This window comes from Thunnus albacares, chromosome 22 (assembly GCF_914725855.1).
Source record: "Thunnus albacares chromosome 22, fThuAlb1.1, whole genome shotgun sequence".
NCBI lineage: Eukaryota > Metazoa > Chordata > Actinopteri > Scombriformes > Scombridae > Thunnus > Thunnus albacares.
Window position 1 is genome coordinate 21,014,751 of NC_058127.1, and position 28,000 is coordinate 21,042,750.

Consider the following 28,000-nt stretch of genomic DNA (forward strand, 5'->3'; position numbering starts at 1 on the left):
TTGACTGGAATGACATGTTTTGGATGATGGGGGTATGCTCGTAGTTTGTACTATGTGTCGTTGGACCACATCTAAAATAAAAAGTGTTAGAAGCATCTGTGCAGCTACACTCAAAGACAGTCTCTACTTGAAGTCAGTCATGCTGTTGCACTCGGTTATACACATGAAAAGTGACAGAAGTAATTGCGTGAAGAATGAAAGATGAAAACTTGAAAGAGGAGTTCAAACCCTGTTTACTTTCATGCCTCTGCACACCTGGCACATTGCTGCATGAAGTCAGTGTGCTTGTCGGATTGTTGGTCTTGGAAAGTTACACAAAGTCAGCCAGTGTTTCAGACGCTATTTGATGACCCCTCAAGCACTTCAGTTGAAGCATATTGATCCCTTGATGTTCGGAGGCAGAGTGGGGTAGAGATCAAGTGGTGGTTAAAATAAGGATTTAGCTAAAGGGGATGAACCAAAGATTGAATGAGGTTCAATGATAGGTGTAGAACGGAAGGTGTTGCGGCAACCATGTCTTCATGAAGCATCATACCTTCCTCTTGTAAGAAAGAACGAAGCAAGGAAGGAGAAAAGGGGATTTGGGGGCAATGGGATTAACAAAGACAAAAGGAGAGAGAAAAGAGGTTAGACACACCTACATAGATTGCAAAGTGAAGTACAGAACTTTAGTGAACCTGGAACATCCAAAAAAAAAAACTCATTCTAGCAGAACCTAATTTAAAATCCTATTGCCATTTGTCATAAAGCATATAATTAAAAATCCAGCCTTGGAACGTTGCCTTTCTCATGAGTATGTCGTGTTGTTCATACCATATGTTAAGATAAGGATGGTAGCTAATATTGTTGTTTAATCAATATTTCTGTTTGTAGCAGCCTACAATGAACCCCATTTCCCACAAGTCTGTGGTTTTGGGAAAAAAAGAAAAAAAATCTCATCTCAATTAAACATTTTACTTTGTATCCTTAAAAGTTGGGATAGGTGCTCCCAAATATTTTCAGTTTTTGATAGATTATACTGTATTTATATTGTATTTTTATGAAAATGTGATTAAATTCAGAGCTGGTTTAACTGTAAGTAGAGAGTAATATGTAGACTTAAGCTGCTTATATCACTATCCTCCAAAGAAATATTATTGAAATTAAACCTTTACTCATTTTGCTTGAAGACCCATCTGGAAACTCCACAAGATCTCTTGTGGGTACCTCAACCACAGCTTGAGAACCACCGGTTGAGTAAACAGTCATTGGGCAGAGTCAGGCCTGGTCCACACTCACTGAGGGGGTAAACAGTCACGCACACACCCTCCCCTCCCTCCAGGAGGTAATTGGAGCAGACAGCAGTTGGCCAGGCTGGCCTGACTGACAGACAGCAACAGTCCAAACTGACCAAACCGAAACTTACACTGAAGAGTTCCTCCGAACTGCACTGGGAAAGAAAAAGAAGAAGTTGAGGAAGTTGGATTAACTGATTGAGGATCTGTTTTTGGTTCTGGGGGTCACTATGAAAAGCCCGGATCTGTTCCTGCTGGCATGTTGCTTATGCAGCCTGAGTGCACTGGGAGGTAAGGCACAACCTGACACAACATGTCCATGTAACAGTGCTATAGTAGTCTTGTAATACTTCTTCCATGGACACTATAGTAATACCATGGGTAGTATGTGCCAAATGAAATGGAAAATATCTTTTAAGGCCACCAGTAATTACTAGATTAACACTGAAACTCACCAAAGGATTACCATATTTAGGAGTGTTATTGTGTCTCTGAGACATAAGCTCATATGGAAATATAAGTACAATAGTGATTTTTTGTTGGAGAAAGGTGCAGAGATTGGCTATACATAATCCATAGTGCTTGGTACGCAGCACAGGCCTGACCCAAGAGTGCTAAACTGGCTTTAATCAATTTACATGCCTGTACATGCTTTCTTATGTTGCTTGAGCGTTACTGAATGCCTCCCCCCACAGCCTCATTGATAAAAATGGATTAGTAAGTTATGATATAGTAGGTGTCACAGCAGACACACTAAATACATCACAGATAGGCAACAACAAGTACCACCAACATGGAGGAAACACAGCTGTTAACTTAAAGAACAAAACAACTAAATATCATAAGAAACACTTAAGCCATAAACAATCCTTGGTGGTTAAGAGGCAACCATCTCTGCAGAGAAATCAATGCTTTTCTTGTCCTCATGCAATTGTTTTGATAACTGACCGATGGTTCCAGGACAAGAGCAGTGCACTTAAACCACTCTGAGGAAGATGAAGCTCATATTGAAATGTCTTGCTGTCAGTTTCAATTTTAAAAACATTGCCTATCCCTGCTCAGCAAATGTGCACTCACTTGTGTTTAGTTATGTTATCATGTGGAAAAAGAACTGAAAGTACACTTAAAGTGCATTTTTCAAGCAGAAACACTTATATCTTCTTCTCTTCTCTGGGAAAGGTCTCAGAGTGACGTCAAAGCTTAAAATGACTGTTCATATCTGCCTCTGTATTTGCCCCTATTGTTATCTTACCTCATCTGATCTGTTTGATTGTACTTCTGTCTGACTTATTTACCAAGTCATCTGAACTGGGTAGAGAGAAGAAAATGAAATGCTGAATTCCAGCTCTCCACAGCCACCTCCAGTGTTCCGCCGTTGGTAGGCACGCATCCCTGTGCCTGGCTAATGGGGGTGCCTTGCTGGGTGATTGTTGTAATTTATTCCTGTCAGGTCAGATCCTACTGGGGCCACAACTATGCCAAATGTGATAAATGCTGCATCACTGGAGCCTCTGATTATTTATGCTTCTAACCTTCCAACATTGAGGATGTAGTGGGTGGAAATAAAACCAGAGTTGAGTATGCAATACAACAGAATACAAGTGTTTGGGTTTTGGTGGGTTTATGACTTAGTTAGGTCTAGATTTAGACAACACACAGGCATTAACATCTTCATACAAAATATAGATCTGTTTAATGTTAATAAGTACAAAGACACTTATTTAAGCTATTTTTAATTGTATTTTTTTCATGTTATCTGCTAAATTAGGTATCATGAATCCTCAATTTTTGTGGCAGGGTATATCTACAATAAAAAGTTCTTAAATTTTTGATTGATATGGAAGGCTGATAATGTTTTACAGCAGAAGAACATTTGACTTTTATTTATCCATCACACAATATGCCACATCATTGCCTTTACAAAAAGTCAAACTCAAGCCCAACTTGTTACGAAGTCACTGAAATCCTCCCTCAAGCCACTGTGCTCCACTCTCTTTCCTCCCAACACTGATTTTTAATTCATGTGTACCTGTTGCTTTGTTTGTGGGCTTTGCGGTCTATGTGAGTGGGCAGTTTGATTTTGTCTTGTCAGTTTCTAGCCAGTTACCACAAGAGCTGAAGGAGTGGGAGGATGTTTCATAAAGACGTCGGTGTGATATCCCAGAGATTTCATCTCTTATTCTTCTAACTTACCTTCATCAAGTCTGGCTGTCTCCTGCTGGGTGGCACATCCTACTCTATCCACTAGTTTTTGCACTTGTGCAATATTGACTCAGCCACAGAGCTGGAGAGTTTGTTGGTTGCCATATTTGAATGCACAACACACTTTGCCTGCCAGTCAATTAGTTATGTCCTCACTTGTCACCAGTGTGATGGGTGATGACCTTTGCGTACACTGCAAAAGTAGTGAGAAAGGGAAACAATGGACAATGATATAAATAGACATTTGCTGTAAATTAGTTCAAAACTGTCACTGCTTAACTGCTATCACTGGCTGATGATGGGTGATGCAAGCAAAGTATATATCCAGCTGCCACCAAGCAGCACCTTTCACAGCAACAATTGAATGAATGATGCAATGGCAGTCTAATGTGGCTCATTCTTTTCCAGGCTGCTGAATAAAAAGGGCTTTCAGCAACTGGTTTCTCATATTCCATTGTGAACAAAAGTAAAATGTCTTATCAGCTTGAAACCTGAAGCAATTACTGAACCCTGTCACATAAGCTGTCTCTTTTTTTTCATTCAGGTGCCTCTGACATTGAGCAGGCTCTGATGAAGAAGATCTTCGTCAACTACAACCTTAAGGTTCGCCCAGCACCTAGCCCTGAAAAGAGGGTGGTGGTTCGTGTGGGTATGGTCCTCTCTTCCTTCGTTGGACTGGTGAGAGACAATGCCTTAACACTTAGAATTGAATGCGTACATGCACAACAAGAATATGACCTAATAGCACCACATATGTGAATATATATGAGAAAACAGATCTGTCTACCTATGGATATCTTACAAGTGTTTCAGACACCAAGAGAAGAAAAACAATAACAAAGCTCAGCATTCGATGTCATGGTACACATAGCAGATTAGAGTTGAAGTCCTACTGGGGCTGTTTTGAAGGCAGAAATAATCTTACTGAGTAAACTTACATGAATGATCAAATATATCACTTACCCAGTAAGCCTACATCACAGATGCAAACACAAAAACAGTCATCAACCCTTATGGTTTAAATGTCAAAGAAGGAACTCTGGTGAATGCAAAATGCTGTTGTCTAATGACTTCATTTTTATTTTCGTCATGAATCTGCTATAATGTTGAAGGTAATGTGCAAGCTAGTTAGATTATACTGTAGCCCTGGAGTAGTCTGGCAAGCTTTTAGACTTACCTCAACCAAAAAAAATTTTTTAAAAGAAAAATGTACAACAGATAGGTTCATTCACATTTTGAAGGGTTTCATCTGGCAGTCAGACTAAACCTCCTGGGATGCTTGTATTTCACTCTCCGCTCTTCTCTTATTCCATTACATTTTACTGGGCTTCGATCTACTGTCACTTAGCCAGAAAAACTAGGGTTCTGACTCTTGAAGCTTCTGCCACAAGAGCAGGCTTGCCTCTGATAAATACATATTTAAAAATCAAGTGTTATTGAACAATCACACACATGTTCAGAAACATACACCGGATTGCTTTATCTGTTCCTTAATTTCCCCTCGGCTCTCTTTTCCTTAGCATCTGTATTTATAGGGTGAGATGTATACATACACATCTACAGTGAGCATGCTCCTTACACCTCAACTCAAGGTCAGTCTCATTATGGAGAGGAAGTCACACGGGGCCCTTAAGTTCTGCTGTGGAATGATCTTGAAAACTGTCCCACTTGGGCTGTCAGTCCTCTTCTGCCAGAACTAGTCAGCTGGATAACTACTGTGTTATTATTAACATTTCCCAAGAGTTATATCCTATGATAAATTTAAACAGTTACAGGAAGTATCAGTAAGTGATAGGTCAGTGATGAGATAGGCATCTATGTGTTTGTGTGGGAGCAAAAGAGAGAGATGGTTTAAGTAAATGTCTCTCACCCCCATCCCCCCTCTGTGTTCCTGTCCCAGCTGTCTCTCTGACATTCCTCCCAGCGTTTTAAATAGCAGGCCCGGCTCAGGGAAGCTCCGCCCTTACTGCTGGAGACAATCACACGCACACAGACATGAACACACACACGCACACACACACACACATACACACACAATCATACGTACATTAACTTGCTACCTGGAGATTTGCACATGCAAAAGCCTTCAGCATGAACTCTGTCCAGGAAGTAGCTGGCGCCCATTGCTGTCGTACCAGCCAGTGTCTCAAATGACTATCAGCTGTTTTATCTTCTGGTTTTGAACTACTACCAACAAGTAGAGGCTGTATTTCTAGCATGAAGCCCTAATGTTTGTTGTCATTTGTGTCATAACTCTCCTAGCAGCCATGTTGTAATAATAGAAGCTCAACAGCAAGACTCAAAGTCATGTCAGAGGTTTTGGAGAGAAAATATGTTTCAAAATTCAAATTTTTCAGGTACACTTGAACATCATCAGCTCAGTTAAACCGATTTATTGGTCGTTCTGTTGTAACAAGGCAGAGGCTACTTTAGTATAACTATAACACTAACAACATTTCTGACTTGGTCACTGGTGTAAGTCCACAATTGTAAAGAAACTGCTGAAAGTTGATAAAAAGATTGATACCACTCTCTTGTCTGTGTGTTGAGCTGGATCCAAGAGATTATTAGCTTAGCTTAGCATAAAGACTGAAAACATGGAGAAACACCTAGTATAGCCAAAGGTCAAAAATACACCTCAACATATCTAAACCTTAATAATTAACACATTATATATCTCTTGTTCACCGCTGCACAAACACAAATGTAAAAGCGAGCAGAGACAGCTCCTGGCTGCGATTCGCCAAGAAATAGTGACAGCACATAACGCTCCGTAAAACCACCTCTGCAGACAAAATCACTCCTTAGTGCACAATTTTTTTTTGAGTGATTTTTTTTGAGTGTTGGATTTCTGAGTGTGTAATGTATGCACTATTTATTGCCCCCAAAAATTCCCATAATGGAATGAAAAAAGTGTCAGTGGTTCAATAGCATTTTATCAAATTTTATCAATAAAAGTATTTAGGATTTTGAAAGAAGCAACAGTAACACAGATACTTCTTTCTTTCTTTCTTCTTTCCCTTCAGAATATGAAAAATGAAGAAATGAGTACAATTGTTGTCATGAATCTGGTAAGTGTTTTTGTACAGTACTTTTTACTGCATGCTTGTTTCACAGAGGTGACAAATTGGAGTAAACTTAGGGGTAAATGTCCTGCCTTCACAACACAGAATGATCTATGAACAGCTTTTTTAAGGGACATGACAGCTTGCTGCTGTGGTAAAACAGAAAGTTGGATAATGGATAATCTGTATACACAGTCTTCATTAAAGCAGAGTGCTGTAAGTGAATTACTTTCTACTATTTCACATCATCTTGACCAACTCAACCATGACTCCAGCTCCTGTGGAAATAACTTTATTAACGTAACACCTCTTTCTTCATGTACTGCTCAGTGCCAATACACACTGCACAAATAACCAGGCAAGAATGCTTGGAATAGTCATAATAACAGAGCATATGCAAAATGAAAAATTATGTAAATGGTGTTTTATTATGCAAAGACAAATGCATGGGAAAATCATCCATGTGGAATCTAATTACAGCGGTGGGAAAATGAAAAATAAACTGATGAAATGACAAATTGGTTATGTTTGTAAATTCAACGTGTCATTTTCTGTTTGTCTCTTGTCGCGGCTCTTTTTTTGTATTGATGTGTAATTCCCACATTCATGCATAGATAAACACACTTTTTAAAAAAATGTTTAAATAGGAATGGACAGATCATCGGTTGTCATGGAAACCCAAGGAACATGATGGGATTGAGGTGTTGCGTATTCCTGCTGGGAAGGTCTGGCTGCCTGACATTGTCCTCATCAATAAGTAAGCATGCGCACAGCACTCACATTGGCATGAATTAATCAGCGCCAGAGATTTCAGTGAAGAAACAATTTGGTCACTTTTCTCCATTTTTCTAAGTTTAGTTCTTGTCTGGGATGATTTCTTCATAGGTCCCAAGGGGCATTTGATTATCATCTTGTGAACATATTGTTTTGCCTCCTCCTGGGGAGTAAGTTGAGCTGAATCATAGCTTCTTATTTATTGGTTAATTTAAGGGGAAATCTAAGTTTCTGTCTACTTACATCAGCCATGTAGAATGAGATATTACAATTTGTAAAATGTCTAAACTAAGGTCATGTCTTTCCATTTATTCAATTGAGTTGATATAGATCCACCTTGCACATCTCTGTCACCTCTCTAAGACTGATTTCCACGTCATTCCAGCCAGTCCTTCTTTACAATGACAGATCAACATCCAGCTAGACTCATGCCCACAAAGTCTGCTTGAAACTTGGGTATCATGATCGATAACCAACTAACCTTTAAGGTTCACATGGTCTCGATCGATCGGTTCTGTCAATTTGCCCAGTGCAACATCAAGAAGATTAGACCCTACCTATCTGAGCATGCAGCACAACTTCTGGTACAGACTCTCGTAATATCACACACAGCAGCGTGTCTGGTCTTTAACCAGCCCAAAACAGCACATGTCAGTCCACTGTTCATATCCATCAACTGGCTACTACAAATTCAAAACCTTGACACTTGCTTACAAAACAGCAACCAAAACGGCTCCTGCCTACCTGAACTCCCTCATTCAGGTCTACACTTCCTCCTGCTCACTACACTCTGCCAATGAAAGCCGCCTGGTACTACCACCACAACAGGGTCCTAAGTCGCTGGATTGTTTGCAGCAGCTGCAACGTAGCTGAAAAGAGTTGAATCCAATGGACATTAAAGGGGATATATTATGCTTTTTGTGCTTTTCTGTTATTGATATATCCTGTTATGATGTAGGATATCAAGTCAAAAGCCAGGGTTTCAACCTGCCCTGTACGCTTCGTTTGCAACGTTTTTTCTACCCTGCCGAAGAGCTGACGTTGGCTCGTCGTGCATGCCCATAAACAGGCATCCCTTCCGTAGCTTTTGTTGCTATGGTTGTTGCTAAGGTTTTGCCATGTATTGTTTAGGTTGTCCACTTACGTATTTTGAGTAAAGAACAGGAAAAAGAAGTTCGGTCCTATTACTGTAGTATGTTTCATGGTTTGTTGACATAGCCTCAGATCTGATGGATGCCTGCCAAAAGGCAACTTCTAGGAACTAGCCAATCAGAACAGAGTCGGCTCATCAGGAGGGGGCTGAACCCAGTGGCTGCGTAAAGAGCCAGTATAAGATAAATAAGGAGTTTTTTCAATTCTAAATCATGCAAAGATATTCCAGTAGAGCTCCAGATTAAAAATATAGACCTGGAAGTGTGCATAATATGTCTCCTTTAAGGTTAAACACCCAGTACACGTACAGTAAATTACAGTACGGTACCTTTGTAATAGAAAATAACTATATATCACAGCATTAAATTTAAAAAATGTAGATACTAAGAATAGTGAGTGTAGTCTTTTTTTTCTTACAACCCTCGCACATACACACACTCCCATTAACACCACTGTAAATATCCCCACTGCTCCATTCATCAACACTTTATAGGCAATTAAGCAGCATGGCTCCCCAATAACGGAGCTGTTGGCATTGCTCAGCTACTTCAGCCCAGGAACTGTTCATTTGGAACCACACACATACACACAAATATGTACATACACACAACTGCAAAAGTGTGTTTCCCCTCTTCTGTGTGTGTACAATCAATGCTGATCTTTTTAGCACCCGCAGCACCTTCACAGGGACAAGATTTTAGGAGCCAACTTTAAGGACACAAGCTTCTCCCTGTTAAATTGCCAGAGCCATAAAAGCCAAACACTGGGCTCTGACAGACGGCTAAATCTGTTTCTAATTGACTTGATGTCTTTGTTGTGTATTGTGTTATGAGCTTAATGGCCAAAACAGCTCTGTATACATTCAGCATTAGTGCTGCACTTAGAGGTGTCCTGTGAAATGTGTCAAGTTCCTCCATTTCATCCATTCCAATTAAAATGTTTTACTGGGGTCTTGTAGTATGGGCCTGCAGCCAAATGTTGTTGTACTCTATAGCTATGGTGAGAGAATGAAAGGAGCAGTGTGACTGCAATAATCAGACACGCGAGACATGGTCGCTCAGATGTTACTCACTCTGACCAGAGCTTTACCCTGTCATTTCTTTACGTAGTTTTATGTAAGTTTTGCTTAAAGGCCCCATGAAATGGAAGTTAGAGCATCTTTAGCTTCTGTTGTGTGACGTATTTCCCAGTGAAACGTAATATTTGAGCCTTGCACAGCTACAAGAGGGATTTAAATCAAATCCTTCTGATCCTCCATTTGATTAGATCACTAAAAGTGGGCGGAGCTTAGAGTTAAGCGAATTACGGAGCTACAGAGAGAAAGGGAGCTACAGAGGACTGATGGCTCCTCACACACCTCCTCCCCTGTTGTTAGGACAAGGGAGAGATGAATGAATTAGAGCCACATTGTTTTGGAAATGAAAACAAAGTTTTTGCCCAAGCACACATCTCTTCCCATCTCTCTCCATATTGCTCTGTTATCTACTACGACCCGTAAATGGTGAATTGTGGTTTTATATGACTGGTGTGGCTAGCTAATCGCCCAAAATCACATTTGATTGGATGGACTTTTGTAAACACCCCTGAGTGCAGGATGAGTCATCAAACATTTGAAACCGTTTTACAGGAAGAGAAAAGACATTTTGATGTAAAAATACTCTGATAATGATTTTTTGACATATATTTGGCATATAACAAGAGATAAATGAACAATTAACACAGGGACACAAGATTATAACTGGGATTTTTTTTTCATTTCATGGGGCTTTTAATTGCACAGAACAAAGAGAGAGAAAGGCTGAGTGAGAGGAAGTGGGATGACATGAAATCAAGGCCTCAGGCGACATTCAAACCCAGGATGCTACTTTTACATAATATGTGCAACTGAGTCAGCAGCATAAGGCTAATATTACTTTTTATTGCTTCTAATATTACTAATATTAGAGGGCAAAATGGAGACCACTCACTGCCAGTCATGTTTTGGCTTGTGTCACTGGTCAATTTTTTAACTGAGACCACTAAGCAAAGCAAAAACAAAGTTGCTGAAGGTCAAGATACACTATAGCCCTTACCTGTATAACCAACAAGTCCTCCAGTCTCAACAAGAAAATAGGCTGTTTGTCATAGCCTTTGAAAACAACCAATATGAGCAACCCTTTTGGTAGGACGGCATTGTTTGTCAGCGTCTTCCAAACAGTTTAAAATGACAGTCACAACAAAGATTCATTTAAGTGTTTTTTAAGTATTTGAACAAATGACTAATGCTGTTGTTTTTCTGGTGTCAACAAGTTTGACAATACAATGCAATCTGATCTGATCCAATCTGATACGATACAATATGATATGATACGATATGTTATGATGTGATATGATAGGATAAGGTATGGTATTCAATGTGATGCGATACAATGCAAGACGTGATAATATGAGATTATGAGATGAGACAGCACATTACAATATGATATGATACGATGTGAGATGAGACGAGTACTAAACAATGAGATAAGATGTGATATGATACGAGTCAATATGAAATGATACGATCCATTACGATCTGATAGGAGACCATTTGATGTGATATGACTAGAAAAAGATGCTAAACAATAAGACAAGACAAGATCAGATACCAGATGAGAGGAAATGATATGTGATGATACGTTACAAGACAATACAATACAATATGAGACTCAACTACTGCACTGTGCCATTCCATACAATACCTGTCCACAATTCCTCAGTTTACTTTTCAAAGAACTCTAAATTAATTCATGATTTTTCATTTATTATTGAACTGGAGTCTATCCCAGCATGCACTGGGAGTAAGTCAGGAATGCACCCTGGACAAACCAATTACATCTCCTCTGATCTCCAGTCCTTTCTCCCCCATGTGTTTAAACTGTGGGATGAAACAGTCGGCAAACACACCAAGAACTCAGACCGTTTGAAGTGAGATAGGGAGATCAGGGTGTGTGGCCTCAGGTTGGCATGTAGTTCATCCAGTAAGCACTGGATGGGGCCTGTATAGCCCTCCAGGCATCTTGGTGAAAATTGGCCAAAGTCTATGCAACTGTACAGTCTGTGATTTACAATGATGACCAATATGTTATCTCAATTTCTGTTTGCAGTAATGATGGGGTGTTTGATGTGGCCCTTCAAGTTCATGTTCAGGCTTATTCTAACGGCAGAATAACCTGGACTCCCCCTGCACTCTACTTGAGCTCCTGTGGAGTTAAGGTGACAACACAAATATTAACTTAAACATTTGACTCCTGCTTTTACTTAACTTTATGTTTTAAATTTTTCCTTAAAGCGCTCCCTCTCTCATCACTGTTTCTCTGTCTAGGTAACTTACTTCCCATTTGACTGGCAGAATTGCACCATGCAGTTCCGCTCCTACACGTATGACTCAACAGAGATCGAGATACAGTACGCACTGGATGCAAAAGGCAATGAGATACGGGAAATCCAATTGGACGAGGGTTTCAGTGGTGAGATGTCTTTGCATTTTTCCTCACATCATAAGTGGGGAGAGTCAAGGAGTGAGGAAGAGATGCAAGTTAAGAGAGCATGAATTGGGAATTGGGGCCATTGTGCTAATCATGTGAGTTAGTGGGGATGTATTCCTTGATGTGCCTCTCCAAAGTACGTTTGTGGTTTTTAAATACCTCTGACCAGGTACTTTATGCTTGCTTTTGTTTAATATGCAAACCATGGTCATAGCAGTGTTTTTCACTTGTTGAACTTTGTTTGCACCTTTGTTTCGACCTGCTTGTGGGATGCAGATTTGTTGCTTGTGTTGTAAGAAATAGTCTTGTGTTGTAAGAAAAAGTCATTTTGCTGATCTTAACTGAAATCTTTTCTAAATGCCTACAATGGGTATGTTTCTCCAGAGAGTGGCGAATGGCACATCAGACACAAGCCGAGCAAGAAGAACATGAATGATGATCAGTATGAGGACATGACCTTCTACCTGATCATCGAGAGGAAGCCTCTGTACTACGTCTTGAACATCATCCTCCCTTGCATCCTCATCACCATCATTGCCATCTTTAACTTCTACCTGCCTCCTGATGCAGGTATACCAATGCTACAATATAATACAGTATGTGCATGTCAATGAGCCAAATATTTTGTGTTTCCATGTTACTCAGTAGGGTCAGTTCTAAACAACTCAAAAGTAAGCACTTGCTTTGTGAATCTTAATTTGTCTGTGGCAGTTTGTGTTAATAGTGAGTCTAATGTGCAGTGAATAGCGTGATTTATTTCAATTTGGACCCTTTGGGTTTCATAATATATTCCTTCTCTGCTGTAGTAAGTCTCGCCTCCAACATCTTCTGTTGCTCTGCAGTTTTCTTGCTGGCTATGTAAGAAATTATTAAAACCCTTGCATAAGCCTTAGAGGTTTCCCAGAGCAAAGACAGGCTACTGGCCGAAGGAGAATTGAGAGAAAGAAAGACTTCTGATGTAAAATAATCTACGAATTTGTGATCTTTTAAAATGAAAGGGTTCAACCTCTAGTGCTGAGACTGTCCCCTAGCATTTTTAGGTTCAATATCTAAGTACACAGCTGCGTGATCATAGTTGATTCTCGAATAACACTTATGTGGGTTAGAGAAAAAAGTGTATTCTTTATCTGCAGGATGAAGTGTTCTCAACACATCCACATAACCCAATTCTTCGCAAAGACCAGCAATACGTTTTGTCTGTGCAGAGGCAGACAAGGGACCACTGGGAATTCTATCAATCAACGGGTTCATAAGGCAATTAAAATCACCTCCCCTAATAATATTCTCCGTCGGCAAATCAGCCAACGTTGACATTGCATCTGTGAGAAAGTTAAGGGGGTGACCTGGAGGGCAATACACGTTCAGGATACCAAATTCCCCTCCATGAATAATAGCTTTGATAAGCGCAAATGGCTCATTGTTGTCCTTGATACACTCTATCAGTTTAAAAGATAGGCTCTTCCTGACTAAGATAGCCATTCCCCTGCTCTTCGTAGTGAACGAGGAAAAATACACATTCAAAAACACACTGTTGCAATTTTAGGTGTTCTATATCTGTTAAATGTATCTCTTGTAAAAGTGCTATATCAACATTTTTCTTTTTCAAAGCTACCAGTTCCTATTTCCTCTAAAGTGGTGAGTGGCTTCCCTTAATATACCATGTACACAGTCTCAGTATGTTACCAACCATAGTATCTTATTGTAGTCATGAAGATGCAGCCTTGTTGTTGATAGCGTGCCTGAAGAGACTGTAGCTGAGTGACAGAGAACAAGTAAACTATAATACAAATAACAAGAGCACTAACAGCACTTTTCAAAGGGGCTTCCCCATTTGCCAACCAGAGGACTACCGTGTCTCTAAATACACTGCACTTTGCCTCTCTGTTACATAATTAAACAATAAAAAAGAGACAAAAGAAAAGAGAGAGGCACTTCTTCTCTTCACACATAGATATATATTTACTTCTTCGTATGAGCTAAAGCAGCACTACTTAAGTAACAAAACACATATTGTAAAAAGTTTTGGTTACACCATGATTACTCACACACATATAAAACCCTGCTGTCAGTCAGTGGAGACGGCACAGTGATTAAGTGAGCCATCCATGAAGGCCATAGCTTGGTCAGGGGAGTCGAACACCTTGGCACTTCTGTCATGGATAAACCTTAAAGTCAGTGTAAAGCAATAATAAAGCAATAATAAATATCCGTTCTGAGTTTGTCATACCACAGAAAAACGTGTGTATAAAATTAAGTTTCAAAATCATGAAAAAATAAGCAATATTCTCTGAAACGTTGTTTGTAGGTTTAAATTAAGCAACATGGATGATATTTTAAAAATAAAGGTGGTCATGGTCAGAAGCCTCCTCCACCCCCCGGAATTCTTTCCTCAGCCTTGTTGGCTCACTTTCCAAAGTGTTGCAGTTCCAATGCCTGAGCCTGAAGCATCTGGGATAGAGGGCTCAGCTTTTCGTTGATGACTTTTGAGATGTTATCTCAATTATTTCATATCATTTCTTGAATCGCTTGATGAAGGGTAGGGTCAAGTGTGCTGGTCTTGCTAGCAGCTGCTAACTCCTCTGCACCTGGTGGGAGGTTGGTGAGCTCACAGTGCATTCACTTCTGCTTGATTTCTTGGCATTTTTCGACGGCATCGTGTCAGAACAACTCAAAGAGTATTCATCGATGCTTATATTATATTATCCGATGCAAAAACACTAGTCTGATACTATTTAATGTGCGAAAATAATTGAAACTATCAAAGTTGCGGCGCATTGCTTAGCAAAGTGGACCATCTGCTATGCCGCCACCTTGAATGCCCCAACTGCATATTCTTACTATCCACTCCAACATGTAATAGTTAACTTAAAGTCTCCGTCCACTCAAAAGTGTGTTTTTCCTCATTACTTCAGTTGGATATTTGAGCCTCACTGTGCAGAATGATGTATGTACAGAATTTTATGCTAAAAGGTTTTCACTTTCATCTGCTGAAGAAGTAAAGTTTCTCTATGCCCACTGAAAATCTGAGTTTAACTAACTAATGAGCATGATTTGTCACTACTAGTTTGGAGCCAATCCTGGACCAGCATTCAGCTTACACAAGTGTGATGTGGAAACTTGAAACCTCTGGTTCACATACACTGAGAATTGACTTTACAGAAAAGTAGGAGACATCTTGTACCCAACAGTTAAACTTTTGAAGTTAACAATATTTGCATATTCATAGTTTCTGGAATTTGAAACGAGGGGGAAGAAGTAGGTGTCATTATAAGGATTTACAAAAGTTAATCTAACATTTTTGTGGAAAAAACATATTAGACATAAATTATCATTCAAAGTAGAGTGCTTCATATATATCTTAAAACATGTCTGGAGGGGATCTTTAATATTTTCACTAGTCTGATTTGGTTCTAGCAACAGGGAAGTTTTTTCAGGGACTCTACACTACAGTTCCTTACTACACTATGATTAAATGTCTTTATGGCAATGCTTCCCAGTTGATATGGGAGTTGATGTGGAATATATATGAGTGGTAGTAGTAGTAGTGGTAATGAGATCTTTTTCTCTTTTCACACTTCTCAGTCCTGTCAAAACAGAGCTGTAAAAAGTCTCCTTGAACTTTCTTGTAATGCAGTGTGATGGAGTAAGTGGAGGAAATGCCCCAGTTTTGGCTGTTTCCCTGAGGGATCATGCACCGTTCTAATTCACATCAATTTCTCGTTGCATACCAACTCTAACCAATCTGAGGTAAACACAGTTTGTAAGTGGCCACTGAATACACAAGGGAGGCCTTGCTCTATTGGCCAGTCAGCTTCACTTAGAATGGGAAATGAATTTTCTATTAGAGTCATTAGTGCTGAATAACATGGACCAACTGCTGCTAAAATAGTAGATCTCACTCAGCTGAAGGAGGAACAAACCTTGTTCTGGTAAAACTAGATGAGTTGTAACAAGGGCCCAAAAGAATACAAAACTGAAGTCAACTTCCATAAAATGAACTAAACAAAATCAGAAAGAAAACAGTAAGAGCCCTTGGTGGTATTTTTTCAGCTTTTCCAAAAATACAACAGTAAAAATGTAAAGAATGGATTAAACACTGTGTGTCTGTCTGCCTTAATTAAGCTGCAAAGGATAGCATGTCTGGCTAATTAGCTTACTACCTACAGTAGTAATTAAGGACACAGCTACTTCCAACGTCAAGGAGCATTTCATTATCTAACATTTTGTGCGTTTACAGGTACATTAAAAAATAAGAAATAAAAAGCTACATCCACAATAGTACATGCACTGTTTAGTATAATCCCCACTGTGTGGAGGCCAGTCCTGGATGCTACTATATCCGAGTTTAGGATAGCGTTAGTGGCTCTGTCCTGCTTGGATTTGGGGAAGTGTACGGTCCAGCAACCCCAGCCAAGCTCGTTATCCTAGACAGAGCTACGTTCACCAAAAACAGTGGCTCATTTTCATCCTAAAAGTCTTTTCTCTTGTAACATTAAAATTGAAATACACTGTTTGAACATGCAAACAATAAAGCATAAATCTAACCTCTGATCTATCTTGAATGTCCAAGTATTTATGCTTAACAGCCAAAGAGGGTTATGTTAGAATATATATATACGTATATACTGTACAGTATACTGCAATACAAGAACAATGCTTCTTCATAGTGTGCATGTAAAATCAAGGTCCCATTGTTACAGTTATTGTTATTATTGAAAAACTGCATTGTGTGCCATGCGAAAGCTTAGCAAGCATAGCGACAGCAGCTAAGTGGGATGTGGCTATTGTAACATTCAATATGTTTCTCTATCAGGAGAGAAGATGGGTCTATCCATCAACGTTTTGCTCACCCTCACTGTGTTCTTGCTGCTGCTGGCTGACAAAATCCCTGAGACCTCACTGGGTGTTCCTATCATCGTCAATTACATCATGTTCACCATGATCCTGGTCACCTTCTCTGTCATCCTCAGCGTGGTCGTGCTTAACCTGCACCACCGCTCCCCAAACACCCACCAGATGCCCATGTGGGTCCGCAAGGTGAGCGCAGTGCCTCTCTGGGCCAAAGTGCAAAATATCATGTTATATGCTATGGTTGTACGTGTGCATACCCTGGTTGCAGACTGATTTTAATATTCAAACTTTACAGATGGATTAATAATGTTTCTTTTATGTGATTTTCTTTCAACTTCATAAGCTCTCTGGCTCTTAAAACAAGCAAAGTGGAATTTTACATCTGTATGTCTGCTTGTGACCTAAAACATTTGCAAATACTGTAGATGTCAAAATGTAATCATGCCATATATTAATAAGGGGGTAACATAAGATTCAGAGATTTGTGTCATAGATTTTCAGTACACCCCTCGATTCTCCGTCCATGGCAAATGAGTGAAATCACTTTGAAATTGCTGCTGCAAAACCTTGTAGGCACCTGTTAATGAACTCATTCAAGGATTCAAGGACCTTTATTGTCATCTCACCACAGTTACATTTATACTTTACAGTATCAAATGCTGCCTATGAAGAAATGAAATTGCGTAACTTTAGAAGAATTAAATGTAAGGTTTAAATAAGACAAAATAGAAAAAAAGATAATAGAGAATTAAAGAATCTCAAGAGAGTCTCAAGAACATGGATTGTGCAAAAGATATACATAAATAAATCTGGTTATTGTTCCACAATTCAGAAATACAGAATAGACAGAATAGTGCAATAGGATCAGGTGATTGACTCGTTGACAGTAATTGACTATACATCTTTGTTGAGTTAGTGCAGTTGGATTTTATGTGTGTGAGTATGGTAGGGGGGGATTAGGGACATGGGGTAGTTATATGTGGGGCAGAGAGTCTCTCTAAAAGTGTCTGTTGGCCTCTGGGGGGTAGCAGGGTGTTGACAAGTCTCACAGTCTGTGGGAAACTGCTGTTTCTCATGCAGGAAGTTCTGACTTTCAGACTAGAGAACCTCTTGTTGGAGGGGTGGTGGATGTAGAGGTTGTGGGAGGGGTGTGAACTGTCCAGTACAATGCTGCTGGCTCTGTGGATGCAGCTCTTATGGAAAGTGTCCCGGATGGCAGGGAGAGGGGCTGCAAAAAGATACACTCAGCAGTTATTAAGACCCTCTCCATTGTTGTGCGGTCAGCAGTAGAGCATCACCCAAACCATGTGGAGATGCAGCTTGTAAACACGCTCTCAATAGTGCTTTGGTAGAAGGTGGTGAGGATGGGGTGGGGGCGGCTTGCTCTCTTTAGGCGTCACAGGAAATAGAGGTTCTGTTGTGCCTTCTTGGCCATGGATGTGACGTGGCAGCCCCAGGTGAGGTTTACATTGAGAAATTTGAGTGAATTTTTTAATGAACTTATTCACACACAAACTAACCTACTAATGTATGTAAGTCTAAAATTAATTAAAACTGAAGCACATTTATTTTGTAAGTAAGCAACATCTCATTCCCTCAATGTAGTGAATTGTAGCCGTGAAATAATTACTTAGTTAACATAATTTTTTGTGTTAATTTGGAAATTGCAGCAGCAGTCGTTTGGGTTCAGGCAGTCTAGTGAATTACATCGACACAGTCCTTAACACCCTGAATGTCATGTTATACCATTAACCTCCATCAGTGGCTGTTGCCCTCACTATACATTATGTGAAACTAATTACAAGCCTGTGTTATGCTATCCTTTCAGGGTACATCCACCTTAAAAAGGCTCACTGATAACCATCAAAAGGTCATTTGGTTGGTTTAATGGAAGGAACTGGTGCTGGATTGATGGAGAAAACAAACATCATAGGCTCTCTTCATATATTAATCAAATTTGTTTTAGCTCTGACTTTTAGTTATGAGGAGGTCTAAAGCACGTGTTAACAGATTTTCTTTTACTTCAATTCATTCGCCAATGACTCCTGTTGATACTGTGTTGATAAAAGCTGCACTATTCAATGTTTTATAACAACAATGTATCAAATAAGTGCAAAATACTATGTAATGTTTATTGTATTGGATCCCCATTAGCTTCTGCTGTTGCAGTTGCCAATCTTCTTGGGGTCCACACAATGTGAAAAAGGTCACAGAGGACAAATGAACTCTGCAGTTCAGCAGCCACAGCCCAGTTAGCTCTGCTGAGTATCACTCATTTTTTTGGTTTTACAGCCTACTTATTAGTTTATTATTTCAAATTAATTAAAATGTTGGATGGGTAAATGCTAACACATTCACCACGATATAGTAACATAGTGATAATAGGTTGATGTTGTGTTTAGAGCTTATCCTGCCGCCCCCAAGAGGGAAAAACAAATAAATTAATACAGCATTTGATTTTTTCATAGATGGTTTAGTGATTGTATGTATTTTTTATTACTTTGGACATAATATTAGAAAAGTAAATGTGAAACTGTAGCATATCATTTATACAATTTTGAAAGCCCAAAAAACAAGATCAACAAGAAAAAGATCAGTTTAATGAGAGTTGACTTTAATGTATACCGTTTGCAGCACAGCACTTTATGGAATGTCTGTGATGAGTCACCAAAACCAAATAACATCTCATTCTGAGAAAATATAAATCACTGACACTGACAAACACTGACAAACACTGACAAATGACTACAATAACTATATTCCAGAAAATGAGGGCAATATTCTTCTTTCAATATTTTATTGCAATTATTATGCTTTAATGGCAGCCTTCTCAAGCTGGGCGTTCAGCCCAGCCATTCTTCAAATTAATCCACACATCCTAGCCAATCAGCAGAACTGTTATACACAGCAGAAAAAGTCCTGCAATTTGAGATAAACAGCATTTGATTTTTTTTCAAAAGTCTGGTACAAAAAGTGTGCATTAATATTGCTGTAATATATCTTACATATATCTGAAACATTGCTGCTTTACCTCAAAGCCCTTACAGAGGGAAGAGCAGAAAGCCAGAGAGGTTGATATCACCCGACGCTGAGGGGGCAAATCTAGTATCAGGAAATATACGGATATCAGTAACATCTCCCCTCTCCAGCTGTAGAATCACTGTAAAGGACAAATTTAAATGACCCTCCCCATTTTCCAATTGTTTGCACTTTACAGATTGATCATTCTTATACAAGAAAACACCCATCCACTTATAAGCTCGGTCATCTATGCCGCTAAACCTAAAATAATAAACTCCTCTCATAGGTGCAGTGAAGCTGCCTGTAACTGGATTGTAGGCGTTGCCAATGTTGATATAGACCCATCTGAAAATTACTTTTGTAAGTGTGTCAAATGGTCCATATGTATCCCCACCAGGGCAGTCTAAAGCAACAGAGAAAGCTACTTTTGGAATGGTTTTCAGTCTCTGCATAGACGTCATCTCTGGTGCTTTGTCTTCCTTTCTTGTCTTGATGGTTGCCATCAGCATCCCATTTTCTTTCTCCAGTCGGTCAACTTGGGTGGCAGTGGCGTGTTGTGAGGCACGCAGGGCTGAGTTGTCTCTCCTCAGGTCTCCCATCAGGGTCCTCTGGGTGTCAAGCGCAGCCTTGGTGGCTTTCAGTTCCTCCTTCTGCTCCATCACCATGTCTCTCAGCTCCTTCAGCTCAGCCATTATGTCGCTCTGGATGCTCTCTGGTGCTGTGATGTCATTTTGTGTGAAGGTCTGGTCGGCTAAAGTCCCACAAAGACAGAGCAGCAACACTAGCTGAGTTATATCAGTCATGGTTGTAGAATAAGGTCTTTGTAGCTGAAGTGGAGCTCTCTGCTGTGCAGTTTCCTCTCTTATATTCACTGGGGGATACGCCAAGCTGTGGGAAATCTAACAGGTGTTGCATGTCAGTGAGAAAAATGCAAGTGTATGTTAAAACCAGCAAAGGCTTGAAATGTAGGACACAGCGCTAATCGCCTTGCTTTTATCCTAAAAGCTCATTTTGTGTCATTAACATACATGAACTGAAGAAAATTGTCTGTTTAATTAAATTATTCAGTATTTCCTTAATCAGCTCATATTTGAACAGGTGTCACAAATGGAATAATCCAGAGCTGAGCCAAGGGTGAGGTGTCCTGGAAAGTAGTTTGGCTAAACATTTATTAATGTCAGTCAGATGGGCTCATCTGGCTTTGGATTTAGAAATACTGAGGTTATAAGTACAAGTCTCAAAAGTCCAAAAAGAAATTTTCTTTTTGATTTATTCAGTTAAACATTGAATTATGTTTGTCATTTTTTCCAAACATGAAGGGCTAAATGCTATTTCAAACCCTTCCTCATAATGCCAATGATAAAATTTATGAAGGAAAATTCAGAATCCTTATTCATTTATTGTTGGCCATAAGTCGGTCAAACTCTACTGGAGTCTTAAATATACTGGAATCAGCCTTTGAAATAATATATAAAAATTTTCAGAAAAAAGCATCTACAATGTCCTGCAGCTTGATTTTCTTATGGCTGTGATCATGTGACTGTGTGTGACTCACTAGTCTGCAGTTCCACACAGAGATGACAGTCTACGGGAAATGTGACAGGTGTTGTAGCAGACTTGGAAACAAGGGAGCAGGGAAAGCAAGGTCAGAGGTGGTCATATAATAACATGGACATACTTGCTTCTGAATGAATTCAAGTCAAGCTCATTCACCTCACATTACTCTCACTATTGCAGCTACAGTACAGTATGTTCCCTGCCAGTGAGCTATTATTGACATCAATCTGTCAATACATGCAGGCAAGCCAAGACTTATTTCAAAAGCACTTCAAACTGCAGATAAAAGAGCCATTCACAGAGGCAAACAGCATTTATGATATTGATCAAGACTAACATTTAGTCCGGTGATTTGCTGTTTTATTTTCATGTCAGAGTCCTCTGGTATTCTTTTGAAAGGCAGCCTCATCTCTTAAAGCCAAAGAACAGTAACAGGGAGTAATATGAAGGGAGTAGTTACTTGACTTTCCTTGTGTTTTATCCAACATTGTCTATTTTTATCATTTTCCTACTACAATTCTATTCCTTTACTGAGAAGCTCCGCTGAAGCGCCCAGAGATTACGTGCCATGCTCAAGGACACCTTGAGAGTAGACGTTGAGGAATTGGAGAGCATTACCCATTTGGTTTCCCCACCCACATCATTCAGCAGCAACTGTTCTCAAAGGTTATCTCACTGCTAAATTCAGCATTTTGAGTCATTTCTCACCCTTAATAGGCAAATACAGGGCAAGTACATTTCAGCTGAACCATAAATCATGAAACAAGAATCCAAACAAATGGATTTTTAATACGAGGAAAGACGATGGATTTGGGAGGTCCGGGAGAGCCAACCAGCTATCGATTGAAAGTGGAAAGCACAGTTAAATAACCCTCTGTTTCATAATGTGGTTTGGAGTCGAACAAATCTTTGTGTATTTTGACATTTTATTTCCATTTTTAAACTCACAACAGCTCAATTCTGCATTCAAGCCAAATGAGAAGCACCAGAAGAGCAAAGAAAAATTGACTTTGCTGCTCTTCACCTCTTTCTGTCCTCCTAGATCTTCATCCACATGCTGCCTCCTTACCTGGGCATGCTGCGGCCGAAGGTGGAGACCCCCCTGTCCCTAGAAACCCTGCCCCGTCGGGTGAAAAATGTGTGCGCCATCAGCAAAGTTTCTGATGAATACTTCATCCGAAAGCCTGATTGCTCCTTCTTGTTCCCCAAGCCTAACAGGTGAGGTCAGGCCTGCTCTGGGGTCAAGGGTCCTACTGTACTGTAGGTGTACATATTTGAGCCTGTGCATGTGTCCATTGTACTTGGGTACATATTTTGGTCAGAATGTATGTGACTTTATTAATGTGAGTAAGTGTGTTGAATGACAGTGGTCTTTATAACTTTCTTTATATGAGTAATATATAAGATCTAAGGTGTGTCAATATTTGTACAAAGTTCCTCTAAATGTGTGGAACCATTTGTTTTCTTTTTTTGTAAAACATGTATTACACAAGAGCACTACACATAAAAGCTTTGATTTCAGTCCCATATCCACTTGTGATACATTATCCATATCTGACTAAAACATGTAACTTTTTGCAGTAGCAGTAATACTACTAAATACTACTACTAAAGTTGACAAAATGTGTTAGATAGTGCTATGTCATTAAAGTCAATAGTTTATGTGTCTTGTCCTGTGTTTTTAGTATTCATAGACTTTCAAGACTTTCTGTATAGATAAAATCATCTGGCCAGCAGTTTCTGTTCTCCCACAGTATTTATCTCACATTATGTTATTAAAACCTACAGCAACACAGTAGCTGTTATTGAGAGAGTGAATTTTTAGTTTTTAGTTTAGTTAGACATTTTCTTAAAAGTCATTGTCACATATTAGGTGTCCTCTGTGTAAATATCACAATGTCGTTTTTTATAAGCTTGCAGTAAATGCTGCACTCACTGCCAAAATTTAGGCTGTCAAATCTTATCCTCATTCCTACATTGCCAGGTTGTTTGAGAAATATGAGTTCAGATGTTAGCTCTTTACTTTCTGACCTTCGACTTTGAAATTGTACTACGCTGAGTTTTGAGCCAATATTCAGTATTTAAAACTTATCATGTAAAAAAGTATAAAACAAAGCTATTTTTGTTAAGGTCGTGCTGCCTCTAAAAAGGCATTTAGACCTTAGAACTCAAACACCTCCAGTGAAACGCAGACTGATGAGTTTCATCAAAAGTTTTACAGAGCGCTGCCCCTGAAGCTGTTAAGTAAGGAGCTGGATTTGGGCCAGTGTTGGCACACAACATGGTGACAAACTGTTCTATCAGTCTAACACTAGTCTCCATTCTTTGTACACAAGAAGTAGTTGACCTTGCTTGGGTCAATTTACGTAGAACTGTATGTCCTGTACGTCAGCCACTGAGTATTCTACAACGAAAATCTTCCTCATAGTCTGTAGCAGTCCCTCCCTTTCCATCCTTCACCTCCTCTGAGAAGTGAAATATGCCTACAGGGAGAGACTGGAGGCGGCAGAGAATCGTTGCTAAAATAATAATGACCCGCACAAATCGACTCTGACACATTAGAGCGGGACGCTGAGTGTCTAGGTGAAAGAACGGGTGACGAAGGAAGGGGAGGGGGACTCTATTAGAGCAATTTGATGAGACAGCAGTATCTCTCTTGAGCCCACACATACACACACCTTCTTAATTGGGTTTAGTGCATGTCTTGGCACCAGACGCAGCCAGTTTTAGTTGAATTAGTCTCCTGAATAGTCATTTACTTCTCGCTGATGAAGTGCTACTTTGAGCCACGAAGGAGGGAAAAGGGAGGAGGGGTAAAGAGGCCGAAGAGTGTTTCTGTCGCTCTCTTTCTCTCTCTCTCTCTCTCTTTCCCTCCCTCTCTTATCTCTCTTTCTCGATCTGATGAGGCTCCACCTCTCTTAGGTCGCAGCCTCTTCACCTGCCACACTCAAAGGAGCAGCAGTGACGGCAGCACTGCATTGTAAACTCCCAAATTCCTGCACTGAATACCAAGCAGTTCTTTACCCTGCCCTGACTTCCAGGTTACAATATGTTTATGTTTCCCACTAAAAGATACAGTGTCATACTGCCATCTGGTGTTAAGCTGCCTGACCTGCAATTCATCTTCTCTGGGTTTTTTTTTTTTTTTCCTTTTTTGGATTCTAAAAAATGTAAGTGGAAGAGGTGTTTCATATTTTAGGTGTTTCATATTGAAACAGATGTTTGGAAAAGGCAGATTGCAGCTGTTCTGCAAAGATGATAATATTAGTTTATGTTTTTTTTTGGATAAGGTCATGGCAGTAACCAAGAGTAGCTGAGTTTTAAGGACTTTGTTAAAGGGACATACTGCTCAAAATGTTGTGCAAAATAGTTTAATATAATTTTCATGCAGTATGTGCTAGTACACACATAAGAGGCAATACCTTATAGCTGAATGTGTATTGTGTGTGCATGTGTGGTTGTCTATTTGTATCTTTCTGAATCATTTGTAAGTTAACATGCCCTAAAATTTCATTATTAGCTTTCCGGTTTTAAATTTGACCTCCTGCACTTGCCGTACTTGTGCGCTCACACAGTTTTTCTGTACAAAGAGATTATTATTATTACAGATATTTTAGGTACACTCATTTTGATTTGACATCCAAATAAAGTTTTCTAGATAATCTGGATAAATGTTTGGCTTGTTTACAACCTGTCTGACTTGTGACTTGCAATGTCACTCTGTTCCCAGATCTCATCACTTAGCTTGGTGAGTCAAGTGTTATTATAACCGATAGCCCCCATTGTAATAAACCAGAATTATTCTTTAATTTCAGATGCAATGTCATTTCTCAACTAAGCATTTTTCGCTGTGATGTCCTGCCAAGAGAGTCGTGCTGTATCACTACTTAAAGATGTGGGAGTATTAGAGCTCTGGGTCTGTGTCTCTACTGGAATGAGCAAATGGAAATCCATGTGTCATTGCTCAAGGTCATGTTGCGCAACCGTGCATAGAAATACAGCAGGGAAAATCCTAGAAGAAAAAGCCGATGAGTAATGTTTCAACTTTTCTAAATAGTTGTCAACAGTGGAGCTGCTCAGTGGTCAAGAACAGAGGGTTATAATTTAAATGGGCAGCTCCAATGTGTGAATGCAATGAGGAAGGAACTAAACGGTACGAAAATGTATCTGCAATGTTAAAAAGAGGCATAAAGTTCAACAAAACATTAAAACTACTCTCTAATACACTGTACTGTACTTCGGCAGCAGCAAAGTTTTTCCTGCATAAAAGATAGCAGAGAAAACACACTTAAACACACTCTTAAATTACTCAACCTCAATTTTTGGTGGCGTGCCAATTTATTTCTTTATTGTGATTTTAATAAAGAAGGAAAACAAATTCCATTATATCACTTGACAGAGATAGAAAGCAACCTTCTCCCATCTTCCCCTGGCAACTGATGGTTGGTAACTGAGGGCAACAAGTAAACACAGAAACATGCTTACACACACACACACACACACACACACACACAGACAGTGAGGGTTTGTCAGCCAGAGCAGCCCAGTCAGCAGATGCAGAGCGGTAGTACCACACAGGCAGAGAGAGCCCGGGGAGCTCCTCTGACCTTCTCTTTATTCCTCTCTGAATGAGAGAAGAGAGCAAAGGAGACATGCAGCCTGGCTCATAAACACTTTTCTACTTTACAGCTTTTAATTAGTCCCAACCGACATCTGCTTTCATGTTTCTACATTCCACAAGCTTGTGCATTTGTTAAATTTGGGTTTTGACACTTCCTGTGCATTTGCTCCTTCTTTTCTTCCAAATCAAGATTTATTTGTGACATCAAAATATGTTGTGCATCATAGATACTGTTCTGCAATTATTTCATTGGTTCCCACTTACATATGTGTGTAACTGTGCAGGTACCACCCAGAGGGCATGTGTACCGACCTGAGAAAGTTTATCGATGGACCCAGTAGCTACATTACACTACCTGATGAGCTCAAGTCAGCCATAGAGGCCATCACGTATATCGCCGAAGCTCTGCAGGCTGAGAAGGACTATGAAGCTGTAAGTTTGTGTGTGTTGTCTTCTTTACATTCTTACTGCTTTATTTCTTTTAAAGAGCAGTTTTGTTAATTGTCTCTTTGTTAATTGTTTCTCATTTTTGCCCCTTTTGTCTCTTCTTTTCCTCCCTTTTCCACCACCTGTTCCTCCTCCATCTCTCTTCCTTCCTGTCATTCCATTTCATTTGTCTTCACTTCCATCTATCCATTTTTCACCATCTCTCCCATCTATCCTCCAATCAACCACCCATCCACCTTATAACCTCCTCACTCAGCTGAAAGAGGACTGGCAGTACGTGGCCATGGTGGTGGACCGCATGTTCCTCTGGATCTTCGTTGTCTTCACAACTGTGGGCACCTTGGCTATCTTCGCCGATGCCAGCTTCAACCACACACCTACTGACCCTTTCAAATCCCCCTGAAACATTGGGACATTTTGTTTCCTTGACCCATCATCTTCTTGATGTACCATCTCAAGAAATAGGGAAGAAGAAGTCACTGTATTATACGAGTGTAGCTCAACATAGGCCCTTCATGCCAAGAATTTTGAAATGTTTACTTGTATATGCACTTATGCAAATGGGGAATGATGGAAATACACTTCATGCTCCTCACATGTTTTCTGTCAACTTTTGTCTTGGAAAAGGAAACAGTACAAGTGTAATTATAGTGATGGGTTGAATGTTTGTGCACTGCTCTGACTGGCAAACCCTAAAGAACCTCGAGATGTTGGACTTTATTCATTTGCATCATGTTTAAACAGTGTAAATTCTTGACATACACATTGACAATATTTCATTATAGTGTTTCCAATACAACACCTTCATTCTTGGTGATACAGAACGCAAATCAACCTTCTCCTTGTGCAACCAGTTCTTGCCACCACTTTTTCAAGAGCAAAGTTGACAAATTTGGCATACAAGGTCAGTTTTTGGACTAACTCTTGAACAGAAGGGCATGTATCTTTATTCTACCTACACATAGAGCAGAGCATGTGTTTGACCAGTTGAGGTTTGTCAAATAGTATGCCGTCAAGAATTCCTCCAAGCATTCAGACTTCATTTGCAAAATAAATGCAAATGAATGAACATCTTGAGGTTTCTCGGCTGAATGAGCAACAGTGCTCAAGAACTTCTCGGCCTGCTGTACTGTTGCCTTAATTATAGGGGAATTAAATATTTGAGCAGATCTCTTGACACTCTGCCTGTGTTTGTCATATTTGCCATACACTGTTGAAAATGCTGAAAACCACAGCTACTGTATATGTGCAAGTATATTGATTATTGCATGTAGTATACCAATCTAGGCAATGTTATGTGTGAATCTAGTGTTTGTTTTTTTTAACTGTACTTGCTACAGTGCGAGTCTGAAGAGTGTGGATCTGGCGTTTGATATTCATATGTGGTGTTAACAAATAAACACCAAAACAAACCAGATGCTATAATGAGCAAACTGTATGCCTTTCATTTCCCCGTGTCAGAATGTGCCAGAGTGTGGCACATGCTTTGTGGATATTTCTGCAACCATAGTAATCCTCTTTGTATTTCCA

General features: G+C 39.7%; 2 protein-coding genes across 2 annotated transcripts; one reads left to right on the forward strand and one right to left on the reverse strand.

Annotated features, from left to right (window-relative positions):
• The first annotated feature begins 1,312 nt into the window (after window positions 1–1,312).
• Window positions 1,313–27,887, forward strand: chrnb1 (cholinergic receptor, nicotinic, beta 1 (muscle)). Its single transcript, XM_044342426.1, has 11 exons — window positions 1,313–1,565; window positions 4,021–4,154; window positions 6,503–6,547; window positions 7,189–7,298; window positions 11,593–11,701; window positions 11,811–11,955; window positions 12,358–12,543; window positions 16,787–17,010; window positions 22,445–22,620; window positions 26,308–26,455; window positions 26,727–27,887. The coding sequence occupies exons 1-11, from the start codon at window positions 1,505–1,507 to the stop codon at window positions 26,871–26,873; spliced, it is 1,485 nt and encodes a 494-aa protein (XP_044198361.1). The 5' UTR covers window positions 1,313–1,504; the 3' UTR covers window positions 26,874–27,887.
• LOC122974404 lies at window positions 19,785–20,727 on the reverse strand. The gene has a single exon (XM_044342427.1). The coding sequence runs from the start codon at window positions 20,646–20,648 to the stop codon at window positions 19,866–19,868; it is 783 nt and encodes a 260-aa protein (XP_044198362.1). The 5' UTR covers window positions 20,649–20,727; the 3' UTR covers window positions 19,785–19,865.
• Window positions 27,888–28,000: the final 113 nt, after the last annotated feature.